This window comes from Bradysia coprophila, unplaced genomic scaffold, assembly GCF_014529535.1.
Source record: "Bradysia coprophila strain Holo2 unplaced genomic scaffold, BU_Bcop_v1 contig_373, whole genome shotgun sequence".
NCBI classification, from domain to species: domain Eukaryota; kingdom Metazoa; phylum Arthropoda; class Insecta; order Diptera; family Sciaridae; genus Bradysia; species Bradysia coprophila.
The window spans coordinates 1,048,441-1,063,691 of NW_023503632.1; the positions used below are offsets into that span (position 1 = coordinate 1,048,441).

Below are 15,251 nucleotides of genomic sequence, written 5' to 3' on the forward strand. Positions count from 1 at the left end.
ATGAATGAAAATTGAAATTTATTTCGTCTTACAATTTCTACAAAAAAAAAGATTTTTTTCCACTTTAATTCTTTGATAGACTTTTCTGCTGATGACTGTTATCTCCGCCATCACTATTCGGCTCCATCTTTTTTTTCCGGTTCTTCGTGCTGTCCTTCGGCTTTTTTATCTGAAACAAAGGAAATTTCTGATTTTTCCGCTCGATATGTTAACTGACAACAAGTCCAACAGAAGATTTACGTTTGCTTTCGTCTCCTCCTTCGTTCGGATGAATGGCTGGGCCACTTGGAATTGGTCCAGGCGGTGGAGGACCATATGGTGAAGGTGCATTATTAGCTCCAACGTAATGCGATGGTTGTGGTGGATATTGACCGCCGTGATGGTATGGATACGGTGGATATTGATGGTAAGGTTGCGATGGATGGCCGGCATATTGCGGTGGATAATACGGCGATCTTTGCTGTCCAGGACCAGCGCCGGGAAAAGCTCCATATGGATGTGGTGGCAAGCCTGCCATACCTAAAATACATTTTATGACTGTCTTTCCGGACTCGTATGTTGAATGGTGAATTACCTTGATGTGGAACGATGTGCGGCGGCATATTATGATGAGTGGTTTGTGGAATCGGATGATGCGGTGGTGTTGCATTCGGTACAGGAGCAATTGGTTCGCTGTATGCCGATTGGGCCAGTGGCGGTTGCGATGGTGATGAGATCACAGCTGTTGTTGTTGGCTGTGGAATGTTGGTCGGCGTCGGAACAGATGAATGAATTGGTGATGGTGCTGGTTGGGCATACGTTGTCGGCGCTGGAACTATTGGAGCTGGAGTTTCGTCTTTCGGTTCAACGGTTGGAATTTTGGCAGCAGTTGGACTCAATGGTTGAGCAGGATGTTCGGCAGCGGCCTCAGGATGTTCGGATTCGGTAGGCTTAGTGGTTAGCGTTGTTGGATTCGAATTGGAATCGCTTTCCGATGGTGAATTGGCTGTTATGTTGTGAGATTCCTTGGACGATTCAACTGGCCGCGCAACTTCGGGCTCGGGTTGTGTCGGATCCGTTTCCATTGGCTAGGTGGATGTGAAATGTTCATTATTTAAGGATTCAATTTTCGGTTGAAAATACTTTTTTTGTTAAAATGAAAATGAGATAAAAAAACGAAAAGGGATTTTGGCTGGGTAGGTGACGGAAATAATTTGCAAAAATTAACTTATTGGTCTAGACAAATGTTTACCTGGATGAAGTGATGGAGGACAGTCATCTACCGTTATATTGATGCAAAAGTGTGAGCATAAGAATAAGCGGTTACATCTAATGTTCTAAGTGATTTTCAAGGGAATTTTTTTGGTTTGCATTTTCAAGAATTGTGTTTTTTCTGTGTGTCTGTGTGTGTGTCAACTACGATTTGTACAACAAAAATTTTCCTTTTTTTACAATTTCGTACGAGAGTGCAGAGAGTGCACTCTTGCGATCATATCAAATTGATTTGAATTCAACATTGAGTTGGTCTACACATAATTTAACGCACAAGTCTCCACATGAAACATAAACGACTGGTTCTATCACTTACCTCCTGTTCGGATGGTTGAGCTTCCGTTGCCGAGTTAGCCGTGTTTGTCGGTTGCGGTACAGCTGAAATGTCATCATCCGGACGAATGTTCGGTTTCAATTGGTTAGGTTCGTCCAATTGACGCATACGTTCGCGTTTCATTGCTTCATACTGACGCTCCACCATTTTCTGGAAGGTCTCTTCATCAACAGCTGGCTTGCAATGCTAAAAATATAAAACGCAAAGTTGTTGTAATACAGACGAGCAGCCCAACCACACACTTCACACTCGGTGTACTGAATAATCTGGACTTTTCGGGTGTGTGTGTGGACTATGAACTCAGTACCTTTTTCAATTCTTCCTGGAACACGTCACTTGACTCGGCGAGTCGGCGCTTCTTCGACTCAAATTTCTCCTCCATTTGCAACAGTTCTGCCTCCAATTTCATTTGATGCATAGTCAACGATTGAACTTGACGCTTCAAGACTTGCATACGGCTTGTTGTTACAACGGTACGAACATCCGGAACTGCCATGTCCGAAAATATTTCGTTGATCAACCGATGATTGCGTAGAAAGCGAGCATACGCTACGTGCTTAACGGAGTATCCGTCGTCTTGGTCTGGAAATGAATATTGAACCGAAGTTCCAATGTCAAAAAAATTAAAACTTTGCCAGTGGGAAAGTTACGTTGCACCTTCTTCATCTTCGGCTGGTTGAATGTCAATGCGACGATCAGCTTGAGAACCTTTTGCCGGTCGGGATGGAGTCTCATGAGAGTCAGCGTCTGCAATAGCTACAGGAAAGCGAAATAAATTTTCCATTTTCGGTACAACAAAATGCATTCGTAATTCACACACCTGCTTTGGCCTTGTTCTTGGCAGCCAAGAAGGATAGATATGCAGGAGAACTGTGGTAAGTCTTAAGACTTTTTTCGTACTCTGCCTACAATTTGGAATTCAAAACAAATTTTGAGCTAAAATTCCTCGAAAAGACGAGCTTCGTCCTACCTTCTCAATCGTATACTCTTCGATGAACTCTTGTTTCTGCGGTTCGGGCAGGTCTCGCCACATTTGACCAATAACTTTACCAATTTCCCAAAGCTTTCGTTCCGGATGTGCGGCCTTGACACTGTCCCACACCTTACGAGAATATCTCATGTACGGCATCAACGGTTTTTCGGGAGCTTTAGGAGGTTTCGGTGCTCGGGATTCCGCCTAGAAATTACAATTTCATTGAACAGTTTTCAAGACATGCGAATGGGTTTACTACCGTAGATTTTCCAGATTTGCCGGGCGTAAAGGCAGGATTTCCATGAACGGTGTGCACGAACGGATTACCCATTTCCTTGTTACGTTCGCTAGCTGCCGATGAACCAGATGCTCGCAAACGTTCTGTGCAACAATTGTAAATGGAATATTTTGTTAAGAATTGTTTGAAAGAGTGCGTTTGAACAGAATTTTGTTTCTAGTGCATTTAGTGCTCTAATCATTGATTATCATAGAAGCAAGACATGATGTTAAGATGTAAGACAGTTATTACAGCAAAACTCAATATAAGCAACAACAGCAACAACAACAACAAAAATGTTCCCCAAAAAGGCCTGAAATCATTAGTCAAAGAATGGTGCAATAGCACAAGTTGTAACTTTTACAACAGGAGATATCAACACACGAACTCAATATTTTAATCAGTTAGTGAATATTGGGCTGATGTGCTTGGGTGAAATGAAGTGAAGCCACTAAAATGATTGACTCATTGCCGCAGAGTTTTTAAAACACCAAAGAAGAAGCCATTGTGATCAGTGAATGTACACTTGAATTCGTACATACAATTGACTAGAAACCTAAAATTTACCACAGACATGCAAATGTAAATTCACGGCAACACGATTCCTGAATTCCTGTGAAGAAGCGCCAAAGTCAAATCTCCAAAAAAATCGTCAAGATAAATCGGCAGAGTGTGCAGAAATCCTAAGTAAATCGACAGAGTGTGAAGGCAGGACACAAAAAATGGAAGATTTGTCTTCACTTTGGCGATTTTCCTTGGCATTTCTTCACACTCTGGCGATTTAATAAATCAACCAAAAATGAATTGCTAAGAAAATTCGCCGGAGAGTCCAACATTTTCCAAACAAAAAAGGTTTTTTGTGAAATTTTGGAAAATTCGAGAAAATTGAAGAAAATAAGGAAAATGTTTTCCAAAAATTGTCCGTGAAAATAAGTGATCGGTGAGTTCAGTCTCTGCGTTTTTAGTAGTGTTACAGGTGGAATTTAGTGACAACAAAGTGTTGTGAGCCAGACATGTTTTTTGAAATGTCCCGTCCGTTCTATTGACGAAATCAAGTCAACTTAATTAAACAGGGGCCGATTCAAAAAAATGTCTGAGCCAACGGGTCGGAATTTAATAAAGCTCTGACAAAAGTGTCGAGTTCATGCTTTCAGAGGAAGACTAAACACAATTTCTGTTCTTTTCTGGTCCTTTATATATCTCCGCTAACTGTGATGGCTGATGAGAGTGCTGAAAATTCGTTAGACGTTGATGATGGGATTTTTTGTTGGTACAAATGTGTTGAATACGATTTCGTTTATTGGTGCACATTGTAATGGTGAACAAAAATCCAAATTTTACCTTTCAAAATGTTGAAAGTAACAGCGACACCATGTTTCATGTGAAAATCTAAAGAAAGATAATTACACAGAGGAAAAGACAAAAAATGCCAACAAAGTAATGCATGCAAATTACAAAAATGAATAGAAATAAATGGGAAAGGCATAAATAGGGGGATTGGAAGGAGTTTGATCGTTTATGTGGTAGCGGCATTATTCAATAAAAATCATTTCTTAAACGATTTTTTTTTATTATTTCTGGGTGGCACATGCATTTTGTTTATTGGATTTTGTTAAAAGGAAACCCGGTGACTTAAATTCGGTCAAATTTCAATTTTAAAATTATTTTTTTTGGCTGATAAAAATTGATCCGATTAATATTTAGATTCAATTCTCATCATGCCCAATGCATTGAAGTAATAGATTTACGATTAAATAAGATGGGCGCATCAGTCTTCGGTCATGTACTAGTAATCGGACTTTTATTGTTCCTCAAATGATAAACATTTTATGACTGAAAGAACAATAGTTAACAAACTACTGGTACATGTCCGGAGGATACCCTTCGCTTTGATTTGTCATTTTTTTTAAATTAATTATTTAATTCAATTCTTTTCGTTACTTACGGCCACTCTGTCCAGGACCCGACGAGTTCGACGCAACCTGCTTGTAGTTGCTGGGCAAAGACATTTTTGAACGCGAGTTGAAATGTTCTCGGCTGTAAAAAATTGTGTTTTTTTCGTTAATGTTGAGGTTAAATTGATATCAAAGGTGGCGGATAATTACTACACGGTCAATATCGTCCTGTGGACGGTAATATCGTTTTTTGAACAATAGTATCGTTCCTAACCATATTGACCGTGTAGAAAAGTCGCCTCTCCATATCAAAGGTAAGTGGATCGATGTACATACTACACTGGTATGTACTGTACGTGTCAAACGAATACTATCAGTCCCATCTGTACAATGGAAACACTAAAATAATTGCGAGATGAGGCTTATAACGTTGATCTGTAGACCTGAATTTTCGTATTATTTACGATTTTGCTTAGCCCTGATGCGTCGAAAATTATTTAAAATTGGCATTTAGGTTGACCTGACAGGTTCGAAGTAAGTTTCGGGTCAGGTGGATGCCAACACCATTTATTTATCAGGTCAACTACACCTGTCTTGACTTGGCCTGTCATACGTCTTAATGCAAATTAAAGAGAATTAATTCTTTCCTTTGAGCATGGTTATGATTGCTATTTACCAGGCGGAGATGATGTCTGGAGGCGAGAAATTACAGGGTTTTTGTATGATTGCCAGCTATATTGATAGATTCAACCCCTAAACACTCACAACACTCGTTAAACAAGTGAATTCCGTTGAGAGTCCATCCCACTGATTTAATAACAAGTCTTTTATTCCGATTCCGATCTCAACGACGGTTTGTCGTTCCTTAAATGGTTTCTATTATGCACAATCGATAATATAAAACGAATATTTCCTCACTCTTTGCTGAGACAACAAAGTAAATGGCTGACAACAGAAACATTGATGCCAAAACAGAAGATACAAATGCATGAATTTTCGCGATAGGAAATCGAAGTATCGAAGTATGAGAACTATACTAAAACGGCTATATCGTTAACGCTGTTGTTTGTTCACTCAGAAGAAAGTTATTGGATAAATTCACTTACTACGGTCACAAATTCACTTCTTAACACACAAAAGCGGCTTTCTGCATAATGTTAACTTAATTACAATATTCAACTGACGTGAGCTAAATGGGGTCCCAGTTGAAAAATCTGCTGTTTTTTTGCATGTTTTGGAACCGAGAACGTGGGTTTTTCAAAAAGAAAGGCGAGAATGATTCTTGGGAAACAAAAGTATTTGCGATAAAATGGTCAAATTATTAGGGACCGGCTGATTTTCTGATCAGATAATGCAAACAAAAACGCAAACGGACTGAAACAAATTAAATTCTGACTGTACTGCGAGGTTTTAATGAAACCAGAAGTCATTATGTGTAGGAGCCCGGTAGACTAATTGTTTTCTCAATCGGACCAATATATGCCCAAGGTTATGAGAGAACAGGTTAAGACACTTCTCAGTTGACCACGACGGTGGTGTGTTATTACTCAATCCTTTCGGTTCAGTTTTGAGTTCCGTTAGATAATTGACTAGACGAAAATGCTAAGGCTTGATTTCCAAAAAAGTACTCAGTGTGAGAGACAATTTTTTTTTCAACTCTCACAGAGTACTTTTTATTGACCGGAAACTATACTTAAACTTAATGCTGAAAACAAACGAGACATTGAAAACGTGTTTTGGTCCTAGTTTTCATTGACAGATGCAGCAATCGCAATTTTCGATAGAGAAATTTCTAACTTTATTTGACAGTTGCGACAATTTCGTCATGAAAACAAGGACCAAAACACGTTTTGAATGCCTCGTTTGTTTTCAGCATAAGAGAATTCACACCATAAGTCCGTTACAAATTCAAAATGAAACGTACAACAACCAAATACCAAATCAAAGGCAGCTTTGTATTTGGTCAATTCGCTTTATTTTCATATAAGAATGCGTTGAAATTAATTTTTTTAATCATTGATTCATCCAGCGATTCATCGAAAATTCAAGTTCAAATAGTTCTCCGTGAGAGAGCAAGCTGTCAAATAAACAAAGTAAAAATTGAAAAAATTCAATTTTGTCTCTCACACGGAGGACTTTTTTGGTAAATTGCAAACAGGCATGTTTTGTTCAAGGTTCTGAAAGAACAGGTTAAGACACTCACGAAGGCGGGTGAAACACAAATCTTGACAATACAGACATGTATTTTGTTTGAAAAGTCAACTTCAAAACAATTTTTTTTTGTTAAGTTGAAATCGTCATATTAAATTTTCCAAACCTAGTTGGCGCCAAAGTTCTGAAAGAACAGGTTAAGACAACCACGAAGGCGGTTGACACCAAATTTTATAAACAGATAGTGTGAGAAATCAACTTGAAGAAAATATTTTTCTCGAAAATTCAGAATTTTGTTTTTGTTAAGTTCCATTTTACATATAAACTTCGCAGCGTCAACTATTGTGTGTCACCGCCTTTGTGATCAACTCAGGGTTGTCTTAGCCTGTTCTTTCAGAACCTTGGTTGGCGCGGCGCTACAGGAAAATTTTGATCACACCGCCTTCGTGATCAACTCGAAAGTGTCTTAACCTGTTCTTTCAGAACCTTGGTTTTGCTTGCAGTGATGGTTTTACTTTTTCAAAAAAAGACTTCAATTCAGAGAAATCATCAAAAAACGAATATTTTTCCGCCGTAATGTAGGCTACAAATTTCCAAAGAGTACATTGCTCTTAAATTAGAAAAGAACTTTAGAAAAGCGAGAAAAGCTAGAAGGCGAAGAAGAAAAATCTTTATTTATAAAACAAAGTGTGCTGCCCTCTTAGAGACGGGCGTCCACATAGCATATCCATCAATAATAAATTACAAAATATTTACAACCAAAGTTGTTCAACCAAAGCACCATAACGTGAACGTACTGTCATTGGTTCCGCCGACGAGGGTGTAGAACAAATGAACGTTATCGGCTTGAGAAAAAAAACATTGCTCGGCTCTGCGGACTCTTTTCTTTTTTAATAGAAAAATTGACAGTTCAAAACTCATTGTGTTTTTCAACTTTATTTCAAATTTTCGTTTTGTTTCTAAACAAAAAATGTCATTCAATTTTGGGGCACCTGCAACCACAGCGACGACAGGATTTGGATTTAGGTAAATTATTGAAAAACAATTTCGTCTGTAAGAATACGTCCGAAATTATGCACGCATTTCCCGCGTTCAGAACAGTCAGAACGTTGTTGTGCACTCGAACTGTGTTACTTTCTCATAATGTCGGTTTCTTGTATTCGATATTCCTGAACAAACTCTGTGATTTCAGCTCAACTACCAGCTTCGGTGCACCACAACAGAATCCTCCAGCATTTGGTGCACCTCAAACTAACGTACCATCCTTTGGCACACCACAAACAAGTGCTCCTACAGTCGGTGGCCTCCAATCAAATGTTTCCGCATTTGGCATTCCACAAACAAATGCACCAGCATTTGGCACGCTCCCGACGAGCACTCCAGCATTCGGAGCAATACAGCCAACACAAACCAGTGCACCAGCGTTCGGATTTGGAACAACAACAGCGGTACAACCACAATCAACGACACCAGCGTTTGGAATCATAACAACAACAACAACAACGGCAGCTGTGGCACCATCTTTCGGTTTCGCTCCAGCAGTTCCGGTTCCCACAACTCAACCACCGGCGTTTGGCAGTTTTGGGCTGTCATCTACAACCGTGACACAGCCTTCCCTTCCAACATTAACTGCAACGCCAGCCACAACGACAACAACATTAGGCTTTGCTCCGTTGGCAAAACCAGCTGCAAGCGTTACATTTGGTGCAACAACCAGTACAGCATTGCCCTCATTCGGATTGGGTGCTACAACGACAATGAATCCTATGTCTGCTACAACAGCTACGCCGGGAACTGGATTCAATTTTACTGCACCAACGGGACAGTTGAGGTTTGGATTTCGTTACTGACTTCGTTGGAATTCCGTTGATCGAAATTTTTGATATTTTAGTTTTGGCGCAACAACAGCAACCACATCGTCAACCGACGGCGGTTTATTCGGTAAGACAACGTTCTTTTTCGTTTTGAGACCGAAAATGCCGTAAGACAACTTAATCCTTTAGATCCCTTTCAAAATATTCCATTCGTTGGCACGTATGTCGAAACGATTCCGTTAAGTGAAGCCTATTCATTCGCAAACAATCCAACAGATTTTCTAAACAATTTCGACATAGCCATTGCGTATCAGTGGAGACCTTAAGAGCTGTCCACTCAAGAAATTTTCTTTACATTTGATGTAGCAATAAAGATTCCGTTTGACTGGCTCATTGCGTCTATCTTACCGTTCTTAGGCTTCACTGTTCAATTTTCGTTTCATTTTTAACTTTCGCCTAGGAGCAAAAACCACACCTGGACTATCATTCAATCAGGCTACTTCAACGACTGCATTCGGAACAAGTACAGTAACCACATGTAAGATGAGAACGAGAGTTTCTAAAAATGTTTTTTTTTGATCGACAAAATACTTGCAGCCACAGCCCCCAAAGTCGGATTGGGCGGATTCGATATAAGTGCATCGCAGCCAAAACTGGTCGAAGGTCGCAGTGAAAGTGTTCGTGCCAAAGATTCTCAGATGCCACAGGAAATCCTGTCCACTGTGGAATCGCTCAAATCGCACATCAAACAGCAAAAAACGATGAGTTCAAACATTGCCCGGACATCAACCCGGAAACTGTTCAATGTCAGCAAAGAATTGCAAAATTGCGACCTCAAATTGTCCGAAATATCCAACTATGTTGCCAACAATTATGCGGCCGTCAAGGCGTTGCGTCAGGAGACGGCTGTTGCAATACGCCAAGCCGAAATGGCTCAACGAACGCACGAAACTCCGCCCGGATTACAATTCGAGAATACGGCTCCGTTGAAGTACTTCCTGGAATTAGTTCATAAATTCGAAGCCGACATGCTGACGTTTAGGAATCAGGTGACACTGACGGAGAAACACATTCGATCGCTAACGAATCCACAAGGGTTTTCAACGGCCGATGACCTGAAGAAAGGGTTGCAGGAAATGCACGAAAGTTTTATTGCACTAGCCGGCCGGGTACATGAGACACATCAGAAGGTTTGTGTTTTTGAGTTACTGATCAGCTCGGTTCGTTAACGATCCCAATTTTATTTTCAGGTGGAAGCGTTGAAGGAACAGTATCTGAACTTGAGGAAGCACAAACTGAAGGACAACAGTAACGTATTCGAAGAGAAACAGACTGCGGCTAACATCAGTTCGTCGAGCATGGGACCAACGCCATTTTCAACGCTCGCCGGCAATAATCTCAGCATGAGTTATGGCCCGCATCAAGGTCAGTTTTGTTTGTCGATTCAAAGGCTGTGTAATTTTAGCGTAGCATTGTGTTTCTCTTTGGTTTTCTAGTACGCAAAAGCACTTAGAATCTTGATGAATTTTCCATTTCCAACCAAAAATATCAAAAAAGTTGTATGCCTCTGTTCTACCCGCTCACATTGAGCGACAAATTTCTACCAAAATAAAACTTTAACATTTCTGTCAACTTCAACAGCAGCATGGACTCAAACCCAACCAAATCAAGAAAATGTATTTGGCCAATCAAATTTCGGCACGTCGAACCTGAGCACCGGCAACGCGTTTGGTACGTTAAATTCTACGGACGCAGGATTTAACTTACAGAAGCCACCAGTAGGCTTAAAACGTAACAAACATTAAACACCGCGGCCATAATTTAGTTTTTATATAAAAAAAAATTGCCTTTTGAGTGACTGGTGGTCCTATGCAATAAAACTTCGCTGACTTTAAATTCCGTTCTTTTTAATGTAACAATAAAACCGTCAAATTTCAACTCAAGTCATACACACAGGGCATCCTGGACATCCATTTGGTAGAAGTGTTTCTATCGTTCCGTTAAGACATTTAGGAACGATGCATAGCATTTTTTTGCATGGCTTTTTGGTTGTTGTTGTGACTTCTGGTTCCGGTGTTGTGGCACATTCTGGTTCCGGTGTTGTCATAACTTCTGGCTCCGATGTTGTCATAACTTCTGGCTCCGATGTGGCACATTCTGGTTCCGGTGTTGTCATAACTTCTGGCTCCGATGTTGTCATAACTTCTGGCTCCGATGTTGTCGTACATTCTGGTTCCAGCGTTGTAGTGACTTCTGGTTCCGGTGTTGTTATGCTTTCTGGTTCTAGTGTAGTTGAGCATTCTGGTTCAGGTGTTGTCATGACTTCTGGTTCCGGTGTAGTTGAGCATTCTGGTTCAGATGTTGTTGTGGCTTCCGGTGTTGTTGTACATTCTGGTTCCAGTGTGGTTGTGACTTCTGGTTCCGGTGTTGTTGTGACTTCCGGTTCCGGTGTGGTTGTGACTTCTGGTTCCGACGCTGCAGTAGTAGGCGCTTTAAATGATAATATTTTGGACTTTCGTTGACAAATCGTATTTCATTTCCATAAAACTAACCTGATTTGCAGACCGGACAGCCCGGACAACCATTCGGAAAGAATGTTAGCAATTTTCCGTAAGCACAATTCGGTTCAATACATAAAAGCTTCTTGCATGGTGGCCTTGTTGAACATTCTGGTTCTGGCGTTGTTGTACATTCCGGTTCCGAAGATGTTGAACATTCCGGTTCCGGAGTTGTTGTACTTTCCGGTTCCGGAGTTGTTGTACATTTCGGTTCCGGTGTCGTTGTAGTTTGTATCTCTGGAACGCATTCGTTGCATCCTCTGCATCCATCTGGAAAAAATTTCGGCCTCTCTCCATTAGTGCATTGAAGAGCCATACACTTAAACACCGGACACGTTGGTTTTGGTGTTGTTGTGCTCGGTGTTTTTGTACATTCCGGTTCCGGTGTCGTTGTAGTTTTTATCTCTGGAACGCATTCGTTGCATCCTCTGCATCCGTCGGGAAAAAATGTCGGCCTTTCTCCATTAGGGCATTGGAGAGCCATGCACTTAAACTCTGGGCATTTTTTCACTGGTTCCGGAGTACAATCACAACATAAATTCGTTAAGATTTTGCCACCTACAGTACGCACTACGCCACATAGCAAATTCCTTAGCAAACAATTCGAACACCCAGTACGTTGATTGGTGTTCAGATTTTGTGGAGATGAGAACACAGTTTTTGTTACACCGGTCCTTATTGCCGGAAGTAGACTGGAGACACTGAGCTAAAATATACAAAGTTTTAAATGTTTTTCAAATAAGTTTATTTCAATTATGTAAAAACCTGAAAGGCCAGCCCGGACAGCAAGACAAAAAAAAATATATTCATTTCAATTTAGTAGCTCTGGTAATTGTAAGAAATGTAACACACACTAAGTGCCAATTAATAGTCGACTTCAGTATTTATACATTTCCAAGGAAAGCATTGACGTTCATATCCATATGGTTCAAAATTTCAATATTTGCCATTAAATTCGGTATATTTGTTGTGTGCAGCTATTTTCAATAGATTATTGCGAAAATTGTCTTGTTGGTACAATGAAACCATTTTCTACATCACCTGAACAAGCAGACGAATTCTTCGGTAAGAAAAGACAACGCTATTTTTAGTCTGGGTGAGGGTGACCGAAACTGGGTCTCGGTGAGCTAGAATGTTTCTGAGAGCATCCTAACGCCACTGAGCCAAAAGTTGATTTTAACAACAGAAAATGATTCAACAGGCAAATTCATGCATGACCCTGAACAACAAAAATACAATTGAGATGGAACTTGTTGTTTGATCAGCAGGCAGTCATGCATAATATTGTATATGAGTGTAACCGTCGCGGTATAGCCGGTGTGTGTTCTTTTCTTTTAAAATTATTTTTCCAACAATTTTCATATTTGCATCTTTGTCGCAGAATGTGCAATATTTTGAATCAATAGAAATATTTAATGACGACAACGACGGTCGTTAACATCATCAGAATGAAATAATGCTACCTTAACCATCAACAGCATTCAGAAAGGAATAAGAAAAATCGCCTGAATTCTCTGCAGTTCTACGATATGGAAGACAGTGGACCATGAAGACGTCGCTTATTTTTAGGAACTGACTTCTGGTGACTTCAAACTTGTTAAAAGTCGAAATGTTATCCGAGAAAATGACCAAAAACGTAAAAAATGTCTAGTGTCTAGAAAGAAGAAGAAGTGCTAGAAATGTCACGATTCGACCTTGTTTTGGATGAGTAACTCCATAAACAGTCACAAAAATAATTTCATCTAGGAACGGGACCAGTAAAGTAGTTATGTCAAACGAAACAGCTTCCTTGAAAGTAAATTGCAATTTTCAAATCGAAAATCGTCAATAAAATCCAAAATATGGAACTTTTCATAATCATTGAACAGAATTTAATGAGAAGGGAAGTAGCGACGGGGCTTTCTTTTCGACTAAAACTGTAGCATGTGACGTCGACTATTGTAGTACCAATGATCTCTGTGATCATAATTAGAACTCAAGCCGAGTTTTCCGTGACCTAGAATTTACAGTTCAACATTCTGTCATTATCTGCATAAGAGAATAAAATTTAAATTTGTATTTTTCACTAAGTTTCGTATGCAAATTACGGCAGCATTGACCTTTAATTAAATGTTTTTAATTCTGAAATAGTTTCCATTTATGCACAAGAGTCCGAGCTTCAATTGAAGCCAAAAGCTACTAATTCCATTTAACCACAAATCTCTTAATCGTCAATTTTTCGGCTAGAGGTAGATTTCCTCTAGAATTTTTACTTACTTCGAGGCATCAGCACCAAACAGTTGAATTTTGAAAATTAAGTTGATCATGCTGGTTGCGGTCTCTTCGGACTCTTGTGCATAAATTGAAAAATTTCAGAATTAAAAACATTTGATTGGAAAATTCTTCAAAAATCCAGAAAATTCAAAAATTTTATTTGTTTGTGAATCTTAAGAATCCCAACAAAAATCTCTTCGAGAAAAGTGTGACGCAGTCTTTGAGGTACAATTTCTAAAATGAATGATATCGCTAGAATTGACGCTTTCAGCTTCGTTACACAAAAAGTAAATTTTACACCCAATTAGTTCAAACAAGCTGGCTTAGTTTTTCTCATCATCTACCAAATAATTTTTACCAAAAAAAAATTGACTGGAAACAACAATGACAAAAAAGTTTCGAAAAACTCAGCTGTTGCAGGTAACTTTGTCTCCAGGTAATCTACAATAGCTGCCACAGCTGTAGCGCCCCATACAAAAAATACAGCTGCGGAAGATAATGTAGATTACCTGGAGACAAAGTTACCTGCGACAGGTGAGCGTTTCGAAACTTTTTTGTCAGTGAACGAAAATTTTACCAAAAAAAAGTCTGCGTCGCAAAGTGGCAGATTATCAGGAACAGACCAGCAAGAAAATTTATCTGCCACATGCAGATTTTTTTGGTAAAATTTTGGTTGTTTCCAGTCACATTTTTTGAGAGAAAAACTAAGCCAGTTTGTTTGAACTAATTGGGTGTAAAATTTAATTTTTGTGTAACGAAGCTGAAAGCGTCAACTCTAGCGATATCATTCATTTTAGAAATTGTACCTCAAAGACTGCGTCACACTTTTCTCGAAGAGATTTTTGTTGGGATATCAGTCGTTTTAGAAGTGTAGTCAACGCTGCTTTTGAGAACAGTTCTAATTAAAATATTTGACGAAACTCGAAAATTTGACGAAATTCGAAAATTTGACGAAATTCGAAAATTTGACGAAATTTGAAAATTTGACGAAATTCGAAAATTTGACGAAATTCGCTAATTTGACGCAAATCGAAAATTGGACGAAATTTGAAAATTTGACGAAAATCGAAAATTTAACGAAATTTGAAAGTTTGACAAAAATCGAAAATTAGACAAAATTCAAAAATTTGACGAATTTGAAAATTTGAGGAAATTTGAAAAATTGACAAAAATCAGCTACCCGAAAGTGACCAAATATTTCCAGCTGCCCAACGTACACCGAAAGTGACCAACTTTTTCCAGTTGCCCAACATACCCTGAAAGTGACCAAATTTTTGCAGCTGCCCAACATACACTGAAATTAAGTCCCTTAAAATAGGTCCCGCCTCACAGTTCTCCGTTTTGCCTCCGTGTACATGGCTGTTGATATTTCAAAGAATATCATGCGCTAAATTGTCTCAAATGTCAACTGTCACGTACACGGAGGCAAAACGGAATGAAAACGGAGAACTGTGAAGTCAGACTTAGGAATAAATGAAAATGTGCTTATCACGACGAATAGCCAGAGCAAAAAAAATGGATAGTAAACGTTCAGGCGTTTGCATTCTGTTCATTTGAAATGTATTTGACAAAAGCTACACGATTTCAATGTTTCGAAAATGAAACGAACAAAATCGATTATCTGAAATTTTTGTTTGATCACAATTACAGTTCAATGACAAGGCTTTTTTCTATTTTCCTACACAAGATCTATAGATTCGCTTCGCGTTGTATACTCACCTCACCGATTTCCCAGTTTCTGGTCA

At 39.3% G+C, this 15,251-nt stretch overlaps 3 protein-coding genes across 17 annotated transcripts; 1 reads left to right on the forward strand and 2 right to left on the reverse strand.

Moving 5' to 3' along the window:
- On the reverse strand, positions 1-5,915 carry LOC119082078 (SWI/SNF-related matrix-associated actin-dependent regulator of chromatin subfamily E member 1). 13 transcript variants are annotated; one of them, XM_037191422.1, is made up of 13 exons: positions 5,837-5,915; positions 4,781-4,872; positions 4,177-4,224; positions 2,818-2,939; positions 2,556-2,762; positions 2,406-2,490; positions 2,243-2,332; positions 1,893-2,167; positions 1,568-1,771; positions 1,232-1,258; positions 575-1,067; positions 230-519; positions 7-169 (listed from the first exon to the last, which is right to left on the reverse strand). In XM_037191422.1, the coding sequence occupies exons 2-13, from the start codon at positions 4,842-4,844 to the stop codon at positions 65-67; spliced, it is 2,010 nt and encodes a 669-aa protein (XP_037047317.1). In that variant the 5' UTR covers positions 4,845-4,872; positions 5,837-5,915; the 3' UTR covers positions 7-64. The 13 variants fall into 13 exon arrangements, with proteins under 13 accessions (XP_037047324.1, XP_037047328.1, XP_037047326.1 ...); XM_037191426.1 differs by having other exon boundaries at positions 241-519; positions 2,243-2,341; XM_037191420.1 differs by having other exon boundaries at positions 2,243-2,341.
- A 1,797-nt stretch (positions 5,916-7,712) lies between these two features.
- LOC119082079 (nuclear pore complex protein Nup58) lies at positions 7,713-10,587 on the forward strand. Of its 3 annotated transcripts, none has more exons than XM_037191434.1 (7): positions 7,713-7,907; positions 8,074-8,712; positions 8,773-8,822; positions 9,156-9,233; positions 9,293-9,885; positions 9,946-10,120; positions 10,337-10,587. In XM_037191434.1, the coding sequence occupies exons 1-7, from the start codon at positions 7,852-7,854 to the stop codon at positions 10,498-10,500; spliced, it is 1,755 nt and encodes a 584-aa protein (XP_037047329.1). In that variant the 5' UTR covers positions 7,713-7,851; the 3' UTR covers positions 10,501-10,587. The 3 variants fall into 3 exon arrangements, with proteins under 3 accessions (XP_037047329.1, XP_037047331.1, XP_037047330.1); XM_037191436.1 differs by having other exon boundaries at positions 7,757-7,907; positions 10,192-10,587; XM_037191435.1 differs by having other exon boundaries at positions 7,757-7,907; positions 10,340-10,587.
- A 1-nt stretch (position 10,588) lies between these two features.
- LOC119082081 (proteoglycan 4-like) lies at positions 10,589-12,366 on the reverse strand. Its single transcript, XM_037191440.1, has 5 exons — positions 12,295-12,366; positions 12,019-12,230; positions 11,652-11,959; positions 11,248-11,456; positions 10,589-11,185 (listed from the first exon to the last, which is right to left on the reverse strand). Exons 2-5 carry the CDS (start codon positions 12,061-12,063, stop codon positions 10,635-10,637), a joined length of 1,113 nt encoding a protein of 370 aa, XP_037047335.1. The 5' UTR covers positions 12,064-12,230; positions 12,295-12,366; the 3' UTR covers positions 10,589-10,634.
- Positions 12,367-15,251: the final 2,885 nt, after the last annotated feature.

Bases quoted from the DNA above. Each gene is read 5' to 3' on its own strand.
- LOC119082078 (XM_037191420.1), bottom strand. From the start codon at position 4,844: ATGTCTTTGCCCAGCAACTACAAGCAGGTTGCGTCGAACTCGTCGGGT. The intron at 2,940-4,176 runs GTAAAATTTGGA...ATTGTTGCACAG, and splicing joins TACTTTCAACATTTTGAAAG to AACGTTTGCGAGCATCTGGT. The intron at 2,168-2,242 runs GTGCAACGTAAC...ATTCATTTCCAG, and splicing joins ACCAGCCGAAGATGAAGAAG to ACCAAGACGACGGATACTCC.
- LOC119082079 (XM_037191434.1), top strand. From the start codon at position 7,852: ATGTCATTCAATTTTGGGGCACCTGCAACCACAGCGACGACAGGATTT. The intron at 8,823-9,155 runs GTAAGACAACGT...ACTTTCGCCTAG, and splicing joins AACCGACGGCGGTTTATTCG to GAGCAAAAACCACACCTGGA. The intron at 10,121-10,336 runs GTCAGTTTTGTT...CAACTTCAACAG, and splicing joins GAGTTATGGCCCGCATCAAG to CAGCATGGACTCAAACCCAA.
- LOC119082081 (XM_037191440.1), bottom strand. From the start codon at position 12,063: ATGAATATATTTTTTTTTGTCTTGCTGTCCGGGCTGGCCTTTCAG. The intron at 11,457-11,651 runs AACTACAACGAC...GGAACCGAAATG, and splicing joins GAATGCGTTCCAGAGATAAA to TACAACAACTCCGGAACCGG. The intron at 11,186-11,247 runs GTTAGTTTTATG...TATCATTTAAAG, and splicing joins CTGTCCGGTCTGCAAATCAG to CGCCTACTACTGCAGCGTCG.